Source organism: Aptenodytes patagonicus, chromosome 1, assembly GCF_965638725.1.
Source record: "Aptenodytes patagonicus chromosome 1, bAptPat1.pri.cur, whole genome shotgun sequence".
Classification (NCBI taxonomy): Eukaryota; Metazoa; Chordata; class Aves; order Sphenisciformes; family Spheniscidae; genus Aptenodytes; species Aptenodytes patagonicus.
This window is the reverse complement of record NC_134949.1, coordinates 151527446-151545718: the sequence shown is the minus strand read 5'-3', so window position 1 is coordinate 151545718 and position 18273 is coordinate 151527446. Positions and strand designations below refer to the sequence as shown.

Sequence of the window (18273 nt, the reverse complement as noted above, 5' to 3'; positions counted from 1 at the left end):
CCAAATTATTGTTACTCCCAGAGAAGACAGAGAATATTAATTCAGCTCTTCAGATGACATAGAAAGGGAGAACAATGACAGAAAAATGCAAAACCTGAAAATGCACAATGCTTTCAGGATCAATCCCAGCTAACCTTACCACTGTAATCTAAATTAGGTCCTTAGGCTCGTACCCTGTTCCTCTGGGCAGACTGATTTAATCATGTATCAAATCATCCCTCTCATATTATTATCCCATTACATAAAGTTATCCAATCCATTCTTCTCTTATCTATATATCCCGCACCATGATATATTCACAGTCAGCCAAAATCTGCTTTGAAATAAAATTAGAGTATTTCCCATAATACCCACTTTCTTTTTGTGTCAAATAGGTTCAGCATTTATCTGTGATTCTCTTTTTTATCACATCATGTATCACAGACACACAGGGGTGATTGCTATTGAATTACAACAGGATGAAGGAACATGACTTATTTTATGTTTGAAATACTATGTATCTTTATAAGGTTATAAATGACTCCCTTAAAGAGAAAATTAAAATCAAGCTGGCAATTTTATTAGCAAGTAGAAACAGATAATTAAAGCCCCTACAGCAATGAGAACTTCTTACGAAATGAAGCTGGAACCAAATTTTTCATTGGTAACAAAAAGATTTCTGTGAGTCGTTTTCATATTCCATAGGGTGGACTGAGCTAGTGGAATGCTATATTGCAACAAACAAACTCAGACATATATTAGTAAAAATTAAAAAACTAACATGAAAATGAAGAATCTAGATTAGAAGAGACATTTGCAATGCTATTTCTTTTATCTTATTCCTCGATAAAAACAAAGCTCTCTTGATTATTCTACAGTCTTAATGGATATAAAATCACTATCTTAACCTCTGGAAATCATTCAGGCAACAAGACTATACTGTCCTTATCTGACCATTTGCCAAGAGAAATAGTATTGTCCTACATTTGGGGTTTTCCTTTATGTTAAGCTCTTATTTATGATCTAATGTTTTTCTGATAGCTAGACTAAAAATCATAATACGCATATTATCTTTTCCTGCCTTCTGCTTACTCATATATGCTGTCCCTGAGCAGTTGCCTTCATATTATTAACACATCTGATGCTTTCTACAGGGTCAAGACTACCAGAAAAATTGCTCTTCTCTCCAGAGGCACAATGCTCATTTGTTTGTTCTGATGCTTACCCTTGACCATGTACAGCAAATATCCCACTGCTCTCTATCTCCTTTTCCAAACCCCACTGGCTCACAATTATTTCTATTTTTACCACTTAAATATTTGTCTTTATGTCTGTCCTTCAATTCACTTACTAGATCACATAGCACACGAATTCCCTTTTATCTCTGCCCATTGATGATATGTTAATTAGAAACATAATGTAGGAAAAGTATAAGAACTAGGGGCGCGGGGAAACAAATATACTCACACTCAAGTAAGTAACATGAAAGCTGAAAGAGACTTGGATTTAACAGTGAATAGTAAATTAAACAGGAATTTGAAATGGCCTAGATTAACAATGAAAAGGCAAATAGCTCCATATTTTGTATTTAATCTTACCTTTGTAAAATGGGAAAAAATAAGAGGACTGTGCCTGGAATATTGTGTTCAGCTCTGCCTTCTGAATTACTAGAAGGATAATGAATAATTAGGGTACATATAAGATTTTTTCAGAAGGAGAGATTAAAACACATAAATACAGTTTGATGAGGAAGTTTCCAAGGTGGAAAAGGAGTGTAATTTGGCTGGACTGATTCCAAAAATGCAAGGGCATCTTTAAGCAAATTGCTACTTCTGAGCTTGATCTTCCTAGGACTTTCAATTTTCTTTTTGTCTTAACATTGCTTCCTTTCCTTTGAATTTGAGGTGGTCCAAATGAATCACCCAGTGGCAGTTATTCATTATTTGCCTTCAGATTTCTGGGGCTGGTTAAAAGCTGAATCCCAGAATGGCTGAGCTTGGAAGGCACCACTGGGCTTCACAAGCACCCTGGGGAGTGAGACCTCCAGCTGGACTTTGTGCTGCTGATCACAGTGCTGAGAACCTCTGCCTTCTCCATGTCCTTTGTCAGCAGGTCATTTTCCCATTCAGTGGCAGGCTCACATGTCCCCTAATCTTCCTTTTGCTGCTGATATACCAGTAGAAGCCCCTTTTTGTTGCCCTACCACCATTTATAACAGATTCAAAGGCAAAAATACTTTCATGGTGATAAAGTAAGTTTATTACCGCATTTGTATATTCTAAGGGACATGGGGACCTTCTGATTTCAATGGAACATAATGAAGTATCAAGAAAAGCTCACAAGGGCCAGAAACAACAAGTTGAATTCATAGCAACCGAGGGATCTTTTCTCACAGGCAATCTTGCTGTTCCCTCTGTGAGCACTGTTCAGACAGAACTGGTTTCTACATGTGTTGACGGGTAATGTGGGAGAAGGGAACAAAACCTAAATGCGTTCTGGGTAAGATACTTGGTGACACTGGCCAGCACACGCGCAGCCAGGCATGTATGGTTGGGACCTGGTATCTCCTCAACCAACCTCAACCTGTCTCTGGACACCAGGCTGCTTTAAAGTGCTTCACCACAGGGAGGGAGGACCTATGCCTTCCTCCCTCCTTTGTCAGTATAATTTTTCCCACCTAAATGCCATCCTACTGGGACCTCCTTACAGGCACAGCACTTCCAGCACATGGGCCTGAGTTGCTTGGATGGTGAGGATGGGACACCAAGGCTGGCTGTCTTCCCCTTACATCCAGCTATGTCCAGCAATCTGGAAGGAGATGAGTGCCCCCAGGTCCTTGGGGAGGTAGGACTCTTGATCCAAGGAAGGAAGCAATTAGATGTGGCTTTGAAGGAGGACTTTCCCCAGGATGTTAGGTTTCTGACAGACTATAGTATTCATGGTCATTCAGGCATGCACCCCCCTGGCACAGGATTTCTTCTGCTGAAGGCACTCCAGATAGATAGAAGCACATCGAGCTGGTCAGACCACAGCATTCGAGGCAAGTTATCACACCTGGTGACCTCTGGCTCTGGCTGGGCAGCAGAATAGCATTGTACAACTCACCAGCTGGGCTGCCACTGCTCCCCTCTTAAAAAAGAGAAGAGGAACCTCGAACTGTACCAAGTGCCACTGCGCTAAGACACACATGGGAAAGGTCATGAGCCCATCAGCCCTCTTACAGGGCACAGAGCCTGGTTCTTGCCTTTTCCATTCTCTCTCTACACAGAGTCATCATGATGCCTCTCACCACTAGGCACCCACAGCCTCCAGAGCCTCTCCGCCCCTGCTGTGTCAAGGTGTACTCACCAGACGTGCTTAGCAACCCTGCCCAGAGTTCCTCCTCAGACCACCATGTCAAAACATGTTTTGCAAAACAAGCTGCTTCTAGCAAAAGCCCACATTAATCATAGTTGCATAATTTTGGCTTAGCATGCAGGTAGTGAGGAAGGGTATGGGAAGTAGCATACTGTGCTCTATGACCCCAGATGCCACCCAGGACAGACATGTCATGGGTTTCCTGCACAGAGACACTTGAGAAGGACAAAGCAATACCAGCCCAAGTTGCACTGAATAAAACTTAGCAAAAGCCAGGCAGCACAGGGCCATCATCTCCCCATACATGGTATCCATGATTTTTCCCTGGTGACTCACAGGGTTTGCAAGATGAGAGAGTAACAATCTGTGTCTATACTGGTAGAAGCACCACAGAGGACCCTGAATAGGGATGTGAAACCTAATGAGTGATCCTGGGCAAACAGGGAAGAAATGCAGAAAAATCACTTCATGCTTTGAAACAACCTTCATAAATAAAAGTAAGCAGGATCAAAATCCTCAAGGGATACATATAATACCTCTTAATGCCAGGAGAAGCCTCAGAAAATATTTAATTGGGGCACATTCGACTGAAACAAATATTTTCCTAAGACAAATTATAAAGGAGCTCATGATCTACCTGCTCGGTGATTGAGAAGAAACCAGCAAAAGCCGGCTTTTATTTTCTTTCTGCTAATTAATATCCATTGCTATCTTCCTGTGACCACTCTGGATTCAGTTCTCACATCTTTGCTCACAGTGGCCACAGCCTTCCCCAGTAATCGTTTCCACTGAAAGCACACGTATGGAAGGTAATTTCAGAACATCTGTGTATTGTCTTCAATCTTCCCACAGAACACATTCCAGTGAACACTGCTGAAGACACTAGTCAGGCTTTGCATCCTTGTTTCTGCTTAGATACTCAGTCAGTGTCATGGAAGCTTTAAGAAGTTTCCATTACAAAATCTACATAGAAGAAACATTGTTAATGCTAAATACAAGTTAAATCCCCAAATGACAAGCTGAACACCTGCGAAACATGGACAGAACAATCCACAAGCCCATTATTGCTGTATCACCATCTTTTTTGTACAAGGGCTTGACTTCCAAGAAGTCTGTTAGCTATCACTGTATACTACGTAAGACTGTACTGCAGTCTCAAAGGTCCTGACAACCAAGACTTTGATTTGATAGGCATTCTGTCTTTCTAAAACATATCATCAGAAGACTATGGGTGAAGAGAGAAACTGTGCTATGAGCAGCATGTGCTCATAGCAAGAATTTTAGAAAGAACAGTTCAGATCATCTTTCTTTTTCGGGTTATCATAGGCTCTGCTCCAGACACTCCCGTATAATTAATCACATTAATTACACAGGTTTGAAGGCTTTGAGGTAAACAATATAAAGGAAAGTTGATAGAGCTAAGAAACTAAAATAAACAATGTAAAGAAAAAAGAGAAAAAAATGTTGGTGTGAACTTAACAGTATCCTTTGCCCTAAATATGCAGAAAAATAAGCAAGGAATTATGTTTTAGTTAAATCAACTACACTTTAAACTTTAACTTCATGTCTAAGTCTCTATTTGCCAGTTTTCATTTAGACCTTGCAACCACAGTCTCAAAAACTGGAGTTGTTTGGAAAAATATTGAACTGTTTTATGCATTAAGTACATTAAGTACATCTTGTCCCTTAAAAACCTGCTGATGAATGACCTGCAGAGGAACTTCCATTATTAAACAACAATTATTAATTATTAATTAAACAATTATTAAACAACAACTTGAGCTGTTACTAGCTGCACATCACACTTTCACTCATAGCTGCTAAGCAGCTGGTCAAAAGAAGTAATTGCTTCTAGAGAAACAGGTTTACTCATTGGATCGTGGAGTAAAGTTCTACTCAGTCTAAACTGGGACATCCCACTTTCTCCTGGCGACAGACTGTCTGTGAAAATGTGCAGGTGATAAACTACATTTAAACTGCATTTACCAACAAAGCAACAATTTAGTATCACTACAGAACTAAAGATAAACTGTGCTCCCACCACCTTTATGCATTCTATCCACTGTACGCAAAAATAAAGTGATCTGCCCTCCACCCACATTTCAGTTGCTAAAAGTAAATTAGGAACACAGGTCTGTTTTATAGACCCTTTCTCCAGATTTTCTCCTTGGAAGATCCATTATTTGCCTAGAGAAAAAAAAAAAAATGACAGGTTTAAGTTGAGAAGTTCAAAATTGTACCTGAAAAACTCCATGAAAGAGAAGCCATAACCATGCTGTTCAGCAATTCCTGCACAAACAACGTTCGCAGATGCTCCAATCAATGTACCATTACCTGCAGTTCAGAAAACAAATACCAGTTTATAGTTGTGCTCTGTTTCTTACCCTTCCTCTGTTTATTCTGTGCTGAAGTCCTAAGTTGTACTAGTTAGAAAAGAAAAATCAATTTCTGTTGCATAGGCTTGAAAAGAAACATACAGACAGTATCTCCACATCCTATAAATAGCTTCACGCTTTGAAAGATAAGCCTGGTACCGTTCTCTGATTCTACATAAGCCAGAAAAATAGGGAAGGAACATAACACCGATCTAGCAGTTGTCAAAATGACACCAGAGACTTGCATTCAGATAAACTTGATGATTTTGGTTTTACATACAGGAAGGTGCCATCAGATGGTCTGAAAACAAAGGATGAGATAGTTTGAGGGTGCCTTTTTTCCTTACACAAACTTGACATTGACAAATTAGTGTCTTTTTTATACAGAGGGTAACTAATTGCTAAGACTTTTTTTTAACAGAAATTTAAAACACAATAAGTGGGACAATGGAGGGGAATGGATCTGTTTCACATCTCTCTGCTAAGGGAAAAGGATCACCACAGATACAAAGTTTGCTTACTAAACGACTATGGTTCTTTAATTCATAAAAGAACATAACTTTATTCAGTGAACTTCACCAAATTACATTATACAGGTCCCCTAAAGAGAGGAACACACCAAAGGAAAATAATATGCCATGTTTATAATGTGTATCTATCCTCTTGGAAGAACTACATACTTCTCTTTTCGCCTAAGCCTTTTCCAGTAACTAATTTATTCCTGCGTTTTCTCTAAACTTTCAACAATGTGGCAATGTAAAGAAGTCAGGTATTCAGAGCTCAGAAAGACTGACCCATTTTCTATAGCTTTCCCATGAGTCATACTTCAGACTTAAGAAGTGTTGTATATTTGACTTGAAAAAGCAGATGTCTTCAGCAAATATTTCTGATCTTAAGCATGACTCAGGAAGTGACAGTGACTCCTACATTCTGTTCCTTAACTGAAATTTTGAACAAAAGAGGTAGCGATCTAGGGGAAAATTTTTGTATGCTATGGCAAGTAATCTCTTTTGTCATACATCATTACATTAACAATCCATTATTCTAAGCACAAGTCTTCCTTTGCTCCCATTGGCATATAGTCACTCTTCTCATTTTGGCCCTGTTAAACATTACTGCTCAGTGGAGACCAGTCTTCTGGACTGACTCTGAGGGAAACAGATCAGAAGGCAATTAATGCTCCAGTTAATTGCTTAGACTTAGTAAATGTTTCAGGTCACCCAGAGATCAATTTACCAAAGAAAAGGTCAGAATAAAGGGAGAAGGATTATTCCCCTAAGTATTCACACATGGTACCCATATGGTCTTCTGCACCTGAAAGTGCACACAAAATAAGCAGACTTCTAAAAATATTCTTAAAAAATAATAGAACACTCTTAAATTCAGATAAACTGAAGTGACAGAGTTCAGAAGTAAGGAAAAGGAGAGAAAAGATGTGATGTGGAAACATTGGAGGAAGGAAGATCTTCCTCTTTTAATTAAAAAAAGGGAAGCAGAAAGAGCTTGATTGTGATAATTTTGATCCTAGTTTGGATTAAAAGTCATACCAGAGTCAGTGGATACCGAGATACAGGTTTTTGACTGGTCCTTCTAGGGACAGAGCAACAACTTTGAGAAACAACTAAACCCCAAAAAGTCACTCAGAACTTTTTTTTTTTAAGTTGATTTCATGGAAGCCAAACCTTTCCAAGAAAAAGCCCTTGTGTGGGCAAGTTAAGATTTTCCAATTGAGTTCAAAGAGAAAGCATGATTCTTATTCACCCCAGGATGCTCTGCTATGCTAGGTGAGCTACTTCCTACTTGCTCTGTTTTTAAGGCTTTGACCTTGCAAAGGAGCTGGAGCTGGGTGCAGAGGTCCTCTCTGTCTATGAGGAGCTCTGCTGATGTTAGTGGAACTGCACATCAATAGAAGGGTATCCCTACAGACCATAAAAACATCGTGGAGCATTCTCGTGAGACACCAAGGGCTATTTGTGACCTAGGCTTCTTGTCATACTCAGTGAATCACGTACCCAGCCATGTGCTTCAGGTGTGGAGAGAAAAGATGACTAACCTTACCAGAGGGCCAGAAACCTTTAAAAAATGGTGTCTAGGCTAGCACTGGTCATTAGGAACTGCACAGCTCATTTCCCTTCGCCTGTCTTTGCCCCAAAGCATATTTTAGTTACTTTAATGCATGTTTAAAGATATGAAATTGAACTTGGAACATCAGCATTCCTGATAGGCTCTGACATGCGAAAGCCAAGACGCAAAACGTGTGGCTTAATGCAAAAACAGAACAAATGAATACAGCTGATGTTATTAAAGGAGTCAGGCAGGAACACTTAAGGAATTTTAAATTCCAAAACTAATCAGTAGTCTACAGCCTCCAAACATTTCATAAGAGGTTTCTGCTCTACGTGTAGCACAATCAGACTTCACCATCAGAATGAAATTAGTGTAGACAAAGAATATAACTCTGCCTTCAAATTAAAGAAACAGGACTTAAACTGCACTTGTCCCATGGCTGTGACTAGATACTCCCACACCATTCTCCTAGAGAAGCTGGCGGCTCACGGCTTAGACAGGTGTACTCTGCGCTGCATCAAAAACTGGCTGGACGGCCGGGCCCGGAGAGTTGTGGTGAATGGAGTTACATCCAGTTGGCGGCCGGTCATGAGCGGTGTTCCACAGGGCTCAGTTTTGGGGCCGGTCTTGTTCAATATCTTTATCAATGATCTGGATGAGGGGATTGAGTGCACCCTCAGTAAGTTTGCAGACGACACCAAGTTGGGCGGGAGTGTTGATCTGCTCGAGGGTAGGAAGGCTCTGCAGAGGGACCTGGACAGGCTGGATCGATGGGCCCAGGCCAACTGTATGAGGTTCAACAAGGCCAAGTGCCGGGTCCTGCACTTCGGCCACAACAACCCCATGCAGTGCTACAGGCTTGGGGAAGAGTGGCTGGAAAGCTGCCTGTCGGAAAAGGACCTGGGAGTGTTGGTCGACAGCCAGCTGAACACGAGCCGGCAGTGTGCCCAGGCGGCCAAGAAGGCCAATGGCATCCTGGCCTGTATCAGAAATAGTGTGGCCAGCAGGAGTAGGGAAGTGATCGTGCCCCTGTACTCGGCCCTGGTGAGGCCGCACCTCAAATACTGTGTTCTGTTTTGGGCCCCTCACTACAAGAAGGACATCGAGGTGCTGGAGTGTGTCCAGAGGAGGGCAACGAGGCTGGTGAGGGGTCTGGAGACCAAGTCTTCTGAGGAGCGGCTGAGGGAACTGGGGTTGTTTAGCCTGGAGAAAAGGAGGCTGAGGGGAGACCTCATCGCTCTCTACAACTCCCTGAAAGGAGGTTGTAGCGAGGTGGGTGTCGGTCTCTTCTCCCAAGTAACAAGCAATAGGACGAGAGGAAATGGCCTCAAGTTGCGCCAGGGGAGGTTTAGATTGGACGTGAGGAAAAACGTCTTTACTGAAAGACTGGTTAAACATTGGAACAGGCTGCCCAGGGAAGTGGTTGAGTCCCCATCCCTGGGGGTATTAAAAAGACATGTAGATGAGGCGCTTAGGGACATGGTTTAGTGGGCATGGTGGTGTTGGGTTGCTGGTTGGACTCGATGATCTTAGAGGTCTTTTCCAACCTTAATGATTCTATGATTCTATGATTCTACAGTCGAGATCTCCAAACAGCATGCGCTGTCCTATACTGTACATGGGCTATAGTAATGCCTTCGCATAATGAAGTATTATGGAAAGGGTTTCTGCTTCAGCAATGAATTGATTTCCCCAAGTAAATTTCACTTGAGGGGAAATTGTCACCTTAAACGTTATGTGAAAGGAGCAGCATTTCTTTTTCATTTGTTTGGAGCATGTGTGAGGTTTAATTAGGTATTGGCTCAGCAGGCTTCAAAAAGCTATGCTGAAATTAATGAAAGAGGCAAACTTTTGTTTCTCCTCCCAGGAACATCTGTCTCCACTGCAGATGTTTAAGTCAGTAGTGAAACAGCAACACTGTGACCTCTGAATCATGGAAAACTTGAGACTAGGTTAATGTATATGGAAACCTACACATGTTAAATTCATTCCAGTTGATGCAAATGAAGAATAAGCATTTTCTAGGACTTCAGCCAATCTTGACTTCATCTTCACATCATCTTCAATCTTAAAAATAATTAAGCTTAAAAAGCATAGCAAAGATTCTTACTTGCTTGTTTGTATGCTCAAAATGTAATAACACACAGGTGAACTGTATCAAAGAATAACATTGTAATAAGCAACCTGTTTTGATGACTCCTACTGTAACTCATCCTTTATCACAAGGCAGATGGTTATTAAGAAACTGGATTCATTACAATGAATTAAATATTATATTTCTAATATCAACAGTATGTGATATGTATGAGATAAGCCATACATTTTATCCTGCATATCTATTCTGCCTTTTATTCTTGGTAGACTACAGGCATTATTGTCAATACTAACTACGCTTAATAATTCATGAGCATGAAATCAAGAAAGGCCTTTTTCTTAATGCAAAAAAAAATTCTCACTTTGAAGCGTGATCATAGGAAGATACAGACATGTCACTTAAAGAGCTGCTGCTGCCTAGGCTACAAAGAAAATGACAGAGGAATCCTCATGGATCATACTCATTTTTCCATAGACTTGCCCTGGCTTTGCACAATCATTGCAGAAGCACAGTAGAAGGTCTTCTATTGTTTCTGTCCAGAAAAGGTGACATTAAAGTATCTTTCTGATATTTCTCAAGGCTTTAATATCTTTAGGGAATGTGAAATCAACTCAAAGTATAAGAGTATAAGAAAGTATTCAATAGTTTTGGTTAATAAGAATAAATCTATCAAGAAAGATCCAAAACTCACATATTAAAAGGTGCCTTTGCATCTCCAGCTACAAGCTACAAGCAGGAAGACGTTTAGAAGGTTTGTTAAGCCTGATTTGATACCCGCAGTATTCACCAGCCCTGCTTCTTCCAGCCTTCTGCTTCCATTTGTAGCTACTTCTTCTAAACCCAGTGTTCAGTTATCACCCTATGCTACATCGCTCCTTCAGAGACTGTCAAATTCAAACCCAGAACCTGCACACCACACATAATGCACCTCCCTTGGGTTCAGACAGCCTCTCCCTCAGTAAACAGAGTTTGCCCGGGTGGCTATAATCTGCAATGCACTGAAAATCAATGCTGGGAGAATGGATTAAGCTTACTAAAGGAACGGGCTGGGAAATTGGGGAAGAATCAAAACAAAAAAAGGGAGAGAGTTTGCATCAATAACATGTTTCCTCTCACTTTAAGCCTCCTTCTCAGCTGCTAATTTTTACTTGTCAGCAGCACATCTATTATATCTAAATAACATTAGTTCGCAGGTGTCTCTTTGGTATTCCCCCCTCAAGAGCAAGCCTAACCCTTCGGTTTGCTGCATTAATATGTTTGCCTGAAGAATCACCTCAAAGTGCCCGGCAGGATTAGTGTTTATTACTCAAAGCTCTGAGAAATCAAGAGGAAGGGATTATCACTAATAAAGCTATTTGGCCTAGCATGAGCAGCCTTTATAAATAGTAACTTTCTCAAATATAAAGGAGATAGTACCTCGTGCAACAGCAAACTTGAGTGGGTTGCTTACAGAAAAGTCTTTCTTTGTTGTGAGCATTACAGACCACTTCCTCTCCACGTGCTCCGACAGTGGATAACAAGCTACACCTGTGCTTAACTGATAGACTTTCTGCATTTTTCTCTTCTCTGTATCTCTGGTTAGCTAATGCAGAAGCAGAAAGTCTACCCTGTTTTCATGTCAACACAAGCCCTTAGAACAGCTTTTCCCTGACTTTGGACAAACACCTGTGCAAGGCCCAGTTTGACACAGACACAGCCGTTTGCACTGCTTTGTCCCAGACAAGGGCTCTCACTCTAAAACCAGGAGTTTGCTACAGAATCATGAATAATTTTAGGGTGAGGATTCTCAGCCCTGCTTTTTGCTGTAATCCAACCATCCCGTTATAGTGTCAAAGCAAAACTTATTGATGGAAGCCAGCTCTTTGCTTCCCATCCATTTTCAAAAGCAAACTCTGTGCAGTCACCCATATGCTTCACATCGTTAGATATAGGTAGACTGACATGTGCGGCTTCCTTTCCATAGCATATTCCATTTCTCTACTTAAAGCACAAACTGAGTAAATGTAACAAATCTGGCTCAGAAGTGAACAATGGATAGTTATGGTTTTGATAACGAGTACAGGGATCTCATTAGGTCATGCAGAGAAGAAATGAGAAAGGCAAAAGCCCAGCTAGAACGCAATCTGGCTGCTGTCATTAGAGACAACAAAAACTGTTTTTACAAATATATTAATGACAAGAAGAGAGCCAAGGAGAATCTCCATCCTTTATTGGATGCGGGAGGGAACATTGTCACCGAGGATGAGGAAAAGGCTGAGGTACTCAATGCCTTCTTTGCCTCAGTCTTTAACAGGCAGACCAGTTATCTTCAGGGTACTCGGCCCCCCGAGCTGGAAGACAGGGACGGCGAGCAGGATGAACCCCCCGTAATCCAAGAGGAAGCAGTTAACAACCTGCTACGCCACCTGGATGCTCACAAGTCTATGGGGCTGGATGGGATCCACCCGAGAGTGCTGAGGGAGCTGGCAGAGGAGCTCGCCAATCCACTCTCCATCATCTATCAGCAGTCCTGGTTAACGGGGGAGGTCCCGGATGACTGGAGGCTTGCCAATGTGACACCCACCTACAAGAAGGGCCGGAAGGAGGATCCGGGGAACTACAGGCCTGTCAGCCTGACCTCGGTGCCGGGGAAGATCATGGAGCGGTTCATCTTGAGGGCGCTCACAAGGCATGAGCGGGACAACCAGGGGATCAGGCCTAGCCAGCACGGGTTCATGAGAGGCAGGTCCTGCTTGACCAACCTGATCTCCTTCTATGACCAGGTGACCCGCCTAGTGGGTGAGGGAAAGGCTGTGGATGTGGTCTACCTGGACTTCAGTAAGGCCTTTGACACTGTCTCCCACAGCATTCTCCTAGAGAAGCTGGTGGCTCACGGCTTAGACAGGTGTACTCTGCGCTGCATCAAAAACTGGCTGGACGGCCGGGCCCAGAGAGTTGTGGTGAATGGAGTTACATCCAGTTGGCGGCCGGTCACGAGCGGTGTTCCCCAGGGCTCAGTACTGGGGCCGGTCTTGTTCAATATCTTTATCAATGATCTGGATGAGGGGATTGAGTGCACCCTCAGTAAGTTTGCAGACGACACCAAGTTGGGCGGGAGTGTTGATCTGCTCGAGGGTGGGAAGGCTCTGCAGAGGGACCTGGACAGGCTGGATCGATGGGCCAAGGCCAACTGTATGAGGTTCAACAAGGCCAAGAGCCGGGTCCTGCCCTTCGGCCACAACAACTCCATGCAGCGCTACAGGCTTGGGGAAGAGTGGCTGGAAAGCTGCCTGTCGGAAAAGGACCTGGGGGTGCTGGTTGACAGCCAGCTGAACATGAGCCGGCAGTGTGCCCAGGCGGCCAAGAAGGCCAATGGCATCCTGGCCTGTATCAGAAATAGTGTGGCCAGCAGGAGTAGGGAAGTGATCGTGCCCCTGTACTCGGCCCTGGTGAGGCTGCACCTTGAATACTGTGTTCCGTTTTGGGCCCCTCACTACAAGAAGGACATCGAGGTGCTGGAGCGTGTCCAGAGGAGGGCAACGAGGCTGGTGAGGGGTCTGGAGAACAAGTCTTCTGAGGAGCGGCTGAGGGAACTGGGGTTGTTTAGCCTGGAGAAAAGGAGGCTGAGGGGAGACCTCATCGCTCTCTACAACTCCCTGAAAGGAGGTTGTAGCAAGGTGGGTGTCGGTCTCTTCTCCCAAGTAACAAGCAATAGGACGAGAGGAAATGGCCTCAAGTTGCGCCAGGGGAGGTTTAGATTGGACGTGAGGAAAAATGTCTTTACTGAAAGAGTGGTGAAACATTGGAACAGGCTGCCCAGGGAAGTGGTGGAGTCCCCATCCCTGGAAGTATTAAAAAGATGAGTAGATGAGGCGCTTAGGGACATGGTTTAGTGGGCATAGTGGTGTTGGGTTGACGGTTGGACTCGATGATCTTAGAGGTCCTTTCCAACCTTAATGATTCTATGATTCTATGATTAGCCTTACAGGAGACAGCCTTCATAGCTTTTCAGAAATTAAACCATTAACAGCCCCTAAAATAACAAGGAACTTCAAGTCATAGGCAGTAAGGGGGAAAAGGCATGCATGAACTCATTCAACATTGTCGTATGTTATAGATTGCAGTCATATGATATCAACATTTTTTAATTTTACCCATTTGAAAACATTTTGAATGGGATGTTTCTGCACAACTACATACACATGGAGTTTATAGGAAAAAGAAAAAAAAATGCTTTAAATCAAAGTTTTGAGTTAACTTATCCAAAAAGTTCATTGAACTGCATTCAATCCAACACTTTTAATCAGGTGAAATTTACCATTTTATCACCAGTACTATACCACCAGCAGGACAGTTACTGTAAGTATTGCATTATTCAATGCTCATTTCTTTCTTTTTGCTATGAGAGGAAAAGGTGAAATTTAAGTTCGTTACGTTTCTACCAGAAGTGTGAAATAAATAAGGCAGGTTGCTGAACATCCTGCACTTGTTACTTTAACAACATAAAGAAATCCATAAGCTTCTTTCAAATCCAGACATCTGTAAGAGAGACATAAAACCTGAGGTGATCACTAAGGTCCTCTCTCTCCTCGAAGTCAAGTTACCCAATACAAGGGTAAAATAAACTAATATAACGAGGGATAGTGTCAGCAATGTACTCTGACACGCCATTCCCTCCTGCCCTGAAACACATATTCAGGTAGGTTCCATTTAAAGCCTTTAATGCTGCATGCAAGCCCGAGCTTACACACTTTTTTCTCTCTGATTTTTAGATTCAGAGGCTAAAACTATGTCAGCTCCATTTCACAGCTTCTCCACATGTGGCACTATTAGGGACCAAATATTGAAAAATAGTTCCATGTATAGACACCTGGCATAAAAATACATTATTCAACTTTATCACAACTTACTTTGAAGTTGAGCAGAACAAGATATTACTAAAAAAAAAAAATGTGTCCCTCCATTAAGTTATTTTAGAATATCCAGTTGCTTTAAATTCAGATTCCAACTTAACTCAAATTGACTTTCAATTGGAGCCTACCTGTTACATTTTGCTATGGTCTAAGTGTCTTTTTGAAAACACACTTAGATACACACGCTTCCATAACTCCTGCTAGTGCCCCTCTTTCATTTAGGTGCACTAACTGCAACTGTACTACATATATTTATTAATATATGTACAAATAATATCTAGGGCATGATTATAACTTTCTTCTGCATCATACAGAGGGTCTGATTCATCAATATGAATCAATAAGAATATTGCAGATTGAGGGTATTTTGTCCTCCTCTCTGCTGCACCACTCAAGGTGTAGAAAAGAGGGTATTAGCTGGAAAGTGTCTGCAGAGGAAGGAAAGTAGATAAGCCAGTATTACATTCTGCACTTAAGTGTTTTGAAGCCTGCTATAGCTTCCTTGTCTTGTTCTGTCTGATAGTCCTAATGCTACCTTCTAACTGAATGTACCTCTTCTGATGACAGCTATGCAGAGTCTGTATTCTTGTATTGCAGCAGCTCACCTATACAACATAATGAGTTTGAATATTCCATATTATTCTGAAAATAGAAGTGGCCAAGGCTTCTAGAAAGAACCTTCTGTAATTTATGATAAACAAATGCACAAAGAAAGTAAATAAAATTAAACAAAACTCCACATACATTTTGTAGGAGTCTCCGATGTCATCTCTGATCATTATCCTATCTCTAATTTGCAGAACTTTATAGCATGCAGTTATTTTACACAGATTGAAAACCATTAATACAAGCATTTCAAATTCATCAGTAATGCAAGCATTATAACCAAGTGAGCTTCATGTTTGGTATAAATTCTTTTTCTAAATCAATGTAAAATAGAATAGAATTCTACATATTACACATAGCTCTCTTCCATTCTAAAATCTAACATTCATCCAAACTATAAATCCTCATCAGTACAGCTGAAATGGCATCCTTTACCACATATACTTCATATTTCACCCTTAATAACATACATACATGTATATATGCATGTCTGCCAAGATAACTCTTTTCAAGCTTAGAAAAATGGCATTGCTGAGAAAAATTGACTAGGTTCAATATAGGTTTTGTTTCCATGTTAACTCAGTGTCTTAAAGCCAAGCAGGCCTCTGATACTGCCTTAATACAGACAAAGGTACGTCTGTCAAATGTACACACTCGGTTTTAGCTGTTTTTACATTTTACATTCATATCTTTCTTCTGTATATCTTCCATGCCACAGAAGATTATCTTCAGTAATCTTAAAGATTAGAGAATCTCCTTTCTCTGCAGGGACTCTGGTAATGAGCCTGGCTCTCACACCAAGGATTTTACAGCACTGCTGGACTTTAAGAACTTGATACTGAAAAAGCGTGAAGATGGCCTGGAGTTTGAATGTCATGAAAGAGCTAAGGAAAACAGCAGCTGGGTTTTTATAGAAGGTTACAAATTCTGGCTGTTCCAGAAAAGAGCAAGAGGACAGTTTGGGCACTCAAATATCAATAGAGAGAAAAGATTCCTTGTGCTTATACCTGATGATGCTATTCTTTATGCTACAACAAAACCCGAAATTTTCAGTTAACACCTGAATGAGTTCTTCATTAAGAACAAGCAAGTAGTACTGCCATTTAATAGACAGCAATCACAGCTTATGTCCATGTTACTCATTTCCATCATTGCAAACATCATAGAAACAATGCAAAGTATACTCAGAAAGTAAATTAGATATTAGTGCAAGACATACAAAATACCTGCTGTATTTTGCTTCTAGATCTGTACAATTTAGAGGCATAATACTGCTAAAGACTGCACTGAGGTCTTCAAAGAAAAACTGAGATACATTTCCTAAATTTCCTTATTTGTTTTGCCTGCCTTTCAAAGTCAAAAGCAGCAACATCCTTTTCCTTTTGAAAGATCTCAAGTCATTCTCATTCGCTACAATACCACCCTTTGATTTGGATTATGAGTTTTACAACCATAGACAAAATACTTATCTAAATCAGGGCTGCCTCACCCACAAGACATAAAACTGAGCCCCAGGATTTCTCATCATTAAACGACTCCTTTAGAAACAATAGGAACTCTCAATATCAGTGTCCCGGTTAAAATCAAACTCAGTTAGGTATATTCTCTCCACTAAAAAATTTTCCTAGAGTTTCAATTACACATTGTATACAACAATTAAGTTCAAAAACAAAGCTGAATAGTGCTCCTCTTAAATAACTGCTATATTGTTATGCCATATATTAGGTTCTTGATAGACTTTTCGATTCTTTCAAATAGAAAAGTGTTATACAAATTTGATCTATTGTAACTATAAAAGAACTTCAAAGGATCTACAGTTGTGCTTTTTTCATAATATTAATTATTATATTTTTTAATACATTTTATGTTTTATTGAAGGCTGTCACTTTTCCCTCATATTGCAAAGAAGGAGGGTTGGTTTAGGAATATAAGTAGTATTTCTAGGTTTATAACTTCAGTGTGTCTGACACTTTAAAACTAGTTTAGGATTTTGTTGAGCAGAATCAGCAGGAATAATAAATCAGTGATACTCCACTGTGCAAGGCCCCATCAGCATCAGGGACTGAAGGAGGGGTGCCAGGGGACAGAATAGCTATAGCACTGGACCACTGAGAGAAAACTCACTGTTTAACTACACTGTGGGTTGCACTCCTTTAACAGCTGTAATTAGCACAATGTCCTGTGGACAACGGATTTTATTCACACCTGGGTTTTAACCCTGTAAGGTTAAAAGTAAGAAAAGTGCCAGCAGCCCCCTCGTCCTGCCTCCTTTCTTGTCCAAGTAGAGGCTACAGCCGAGATTGCATGGCCGGAATAACACAGCTGTATGCATCCTAGAGGTTACCTCTTTCTGCAGAATTGTGGCAATGATGACTTTCAGCTGTTGTTCTCCAGGAAAACATAGAGCAAAGAAAAACAGTGCAAAACTATAAACTGCAAAAAATGTCCCCTTTGGACCACAGCAATAGTCACTGCAGCAAAGAAATACTTTTTGCACTTTTCTATGCTAGCAACCGAGAACTCAAAAGGTAGGTACTTCCAAATACGAATTCAGTCACTCCCTTTTTTTTTTCTTTTTTTCAAAAACATTCTTTTTATAAATAATGAAAAAAGAAAGAGATAAAAAGACAAACAAATGCCAGCTCTTTAAATGTCAAATGTACAAAAACCCTTTTAAAAATACCTTAGCTATAACCTCTTCAGCTCAGTAAAGAATCTAGTTCTACACAATTGAACAGTCTTAACAGGTGGATTTCTGACTGTGCACTTACTCAAATTGAGTTGAATCCATGTTTCAAGTTATGTTAAAACTTATGAGCCAATAGAATCAGTGCAATTAAAACTCCTCTTGTTCTGAAATTGCTGGAGCTAGCAATCTTCATTTGCCCTCCAAAATTTCAGG

General features: G+C 41.0%; 1 protein-coding gene across 1 annotated transcript in view; it reads right to left on the bottom strand.

The window, feature by feature from the left end:
- Positions 1-18273, bottom strand: part of OCA2 (OCA2 melanosomal transmembrane protein) — a 182661-nt gene that overhangs the window by 39974 nt on the left and 124414 nt on the right. The window contains exon 22 of the mRNA XM_076328905.1: positions 5577-5670. Within this exon, the coding sequence (XP_076185020.1) occupies positions 5577-5670 (94 nt within the window). The remainder of the gene's footprint in view (positions 1-5576; positions 5671-18273) is intronic.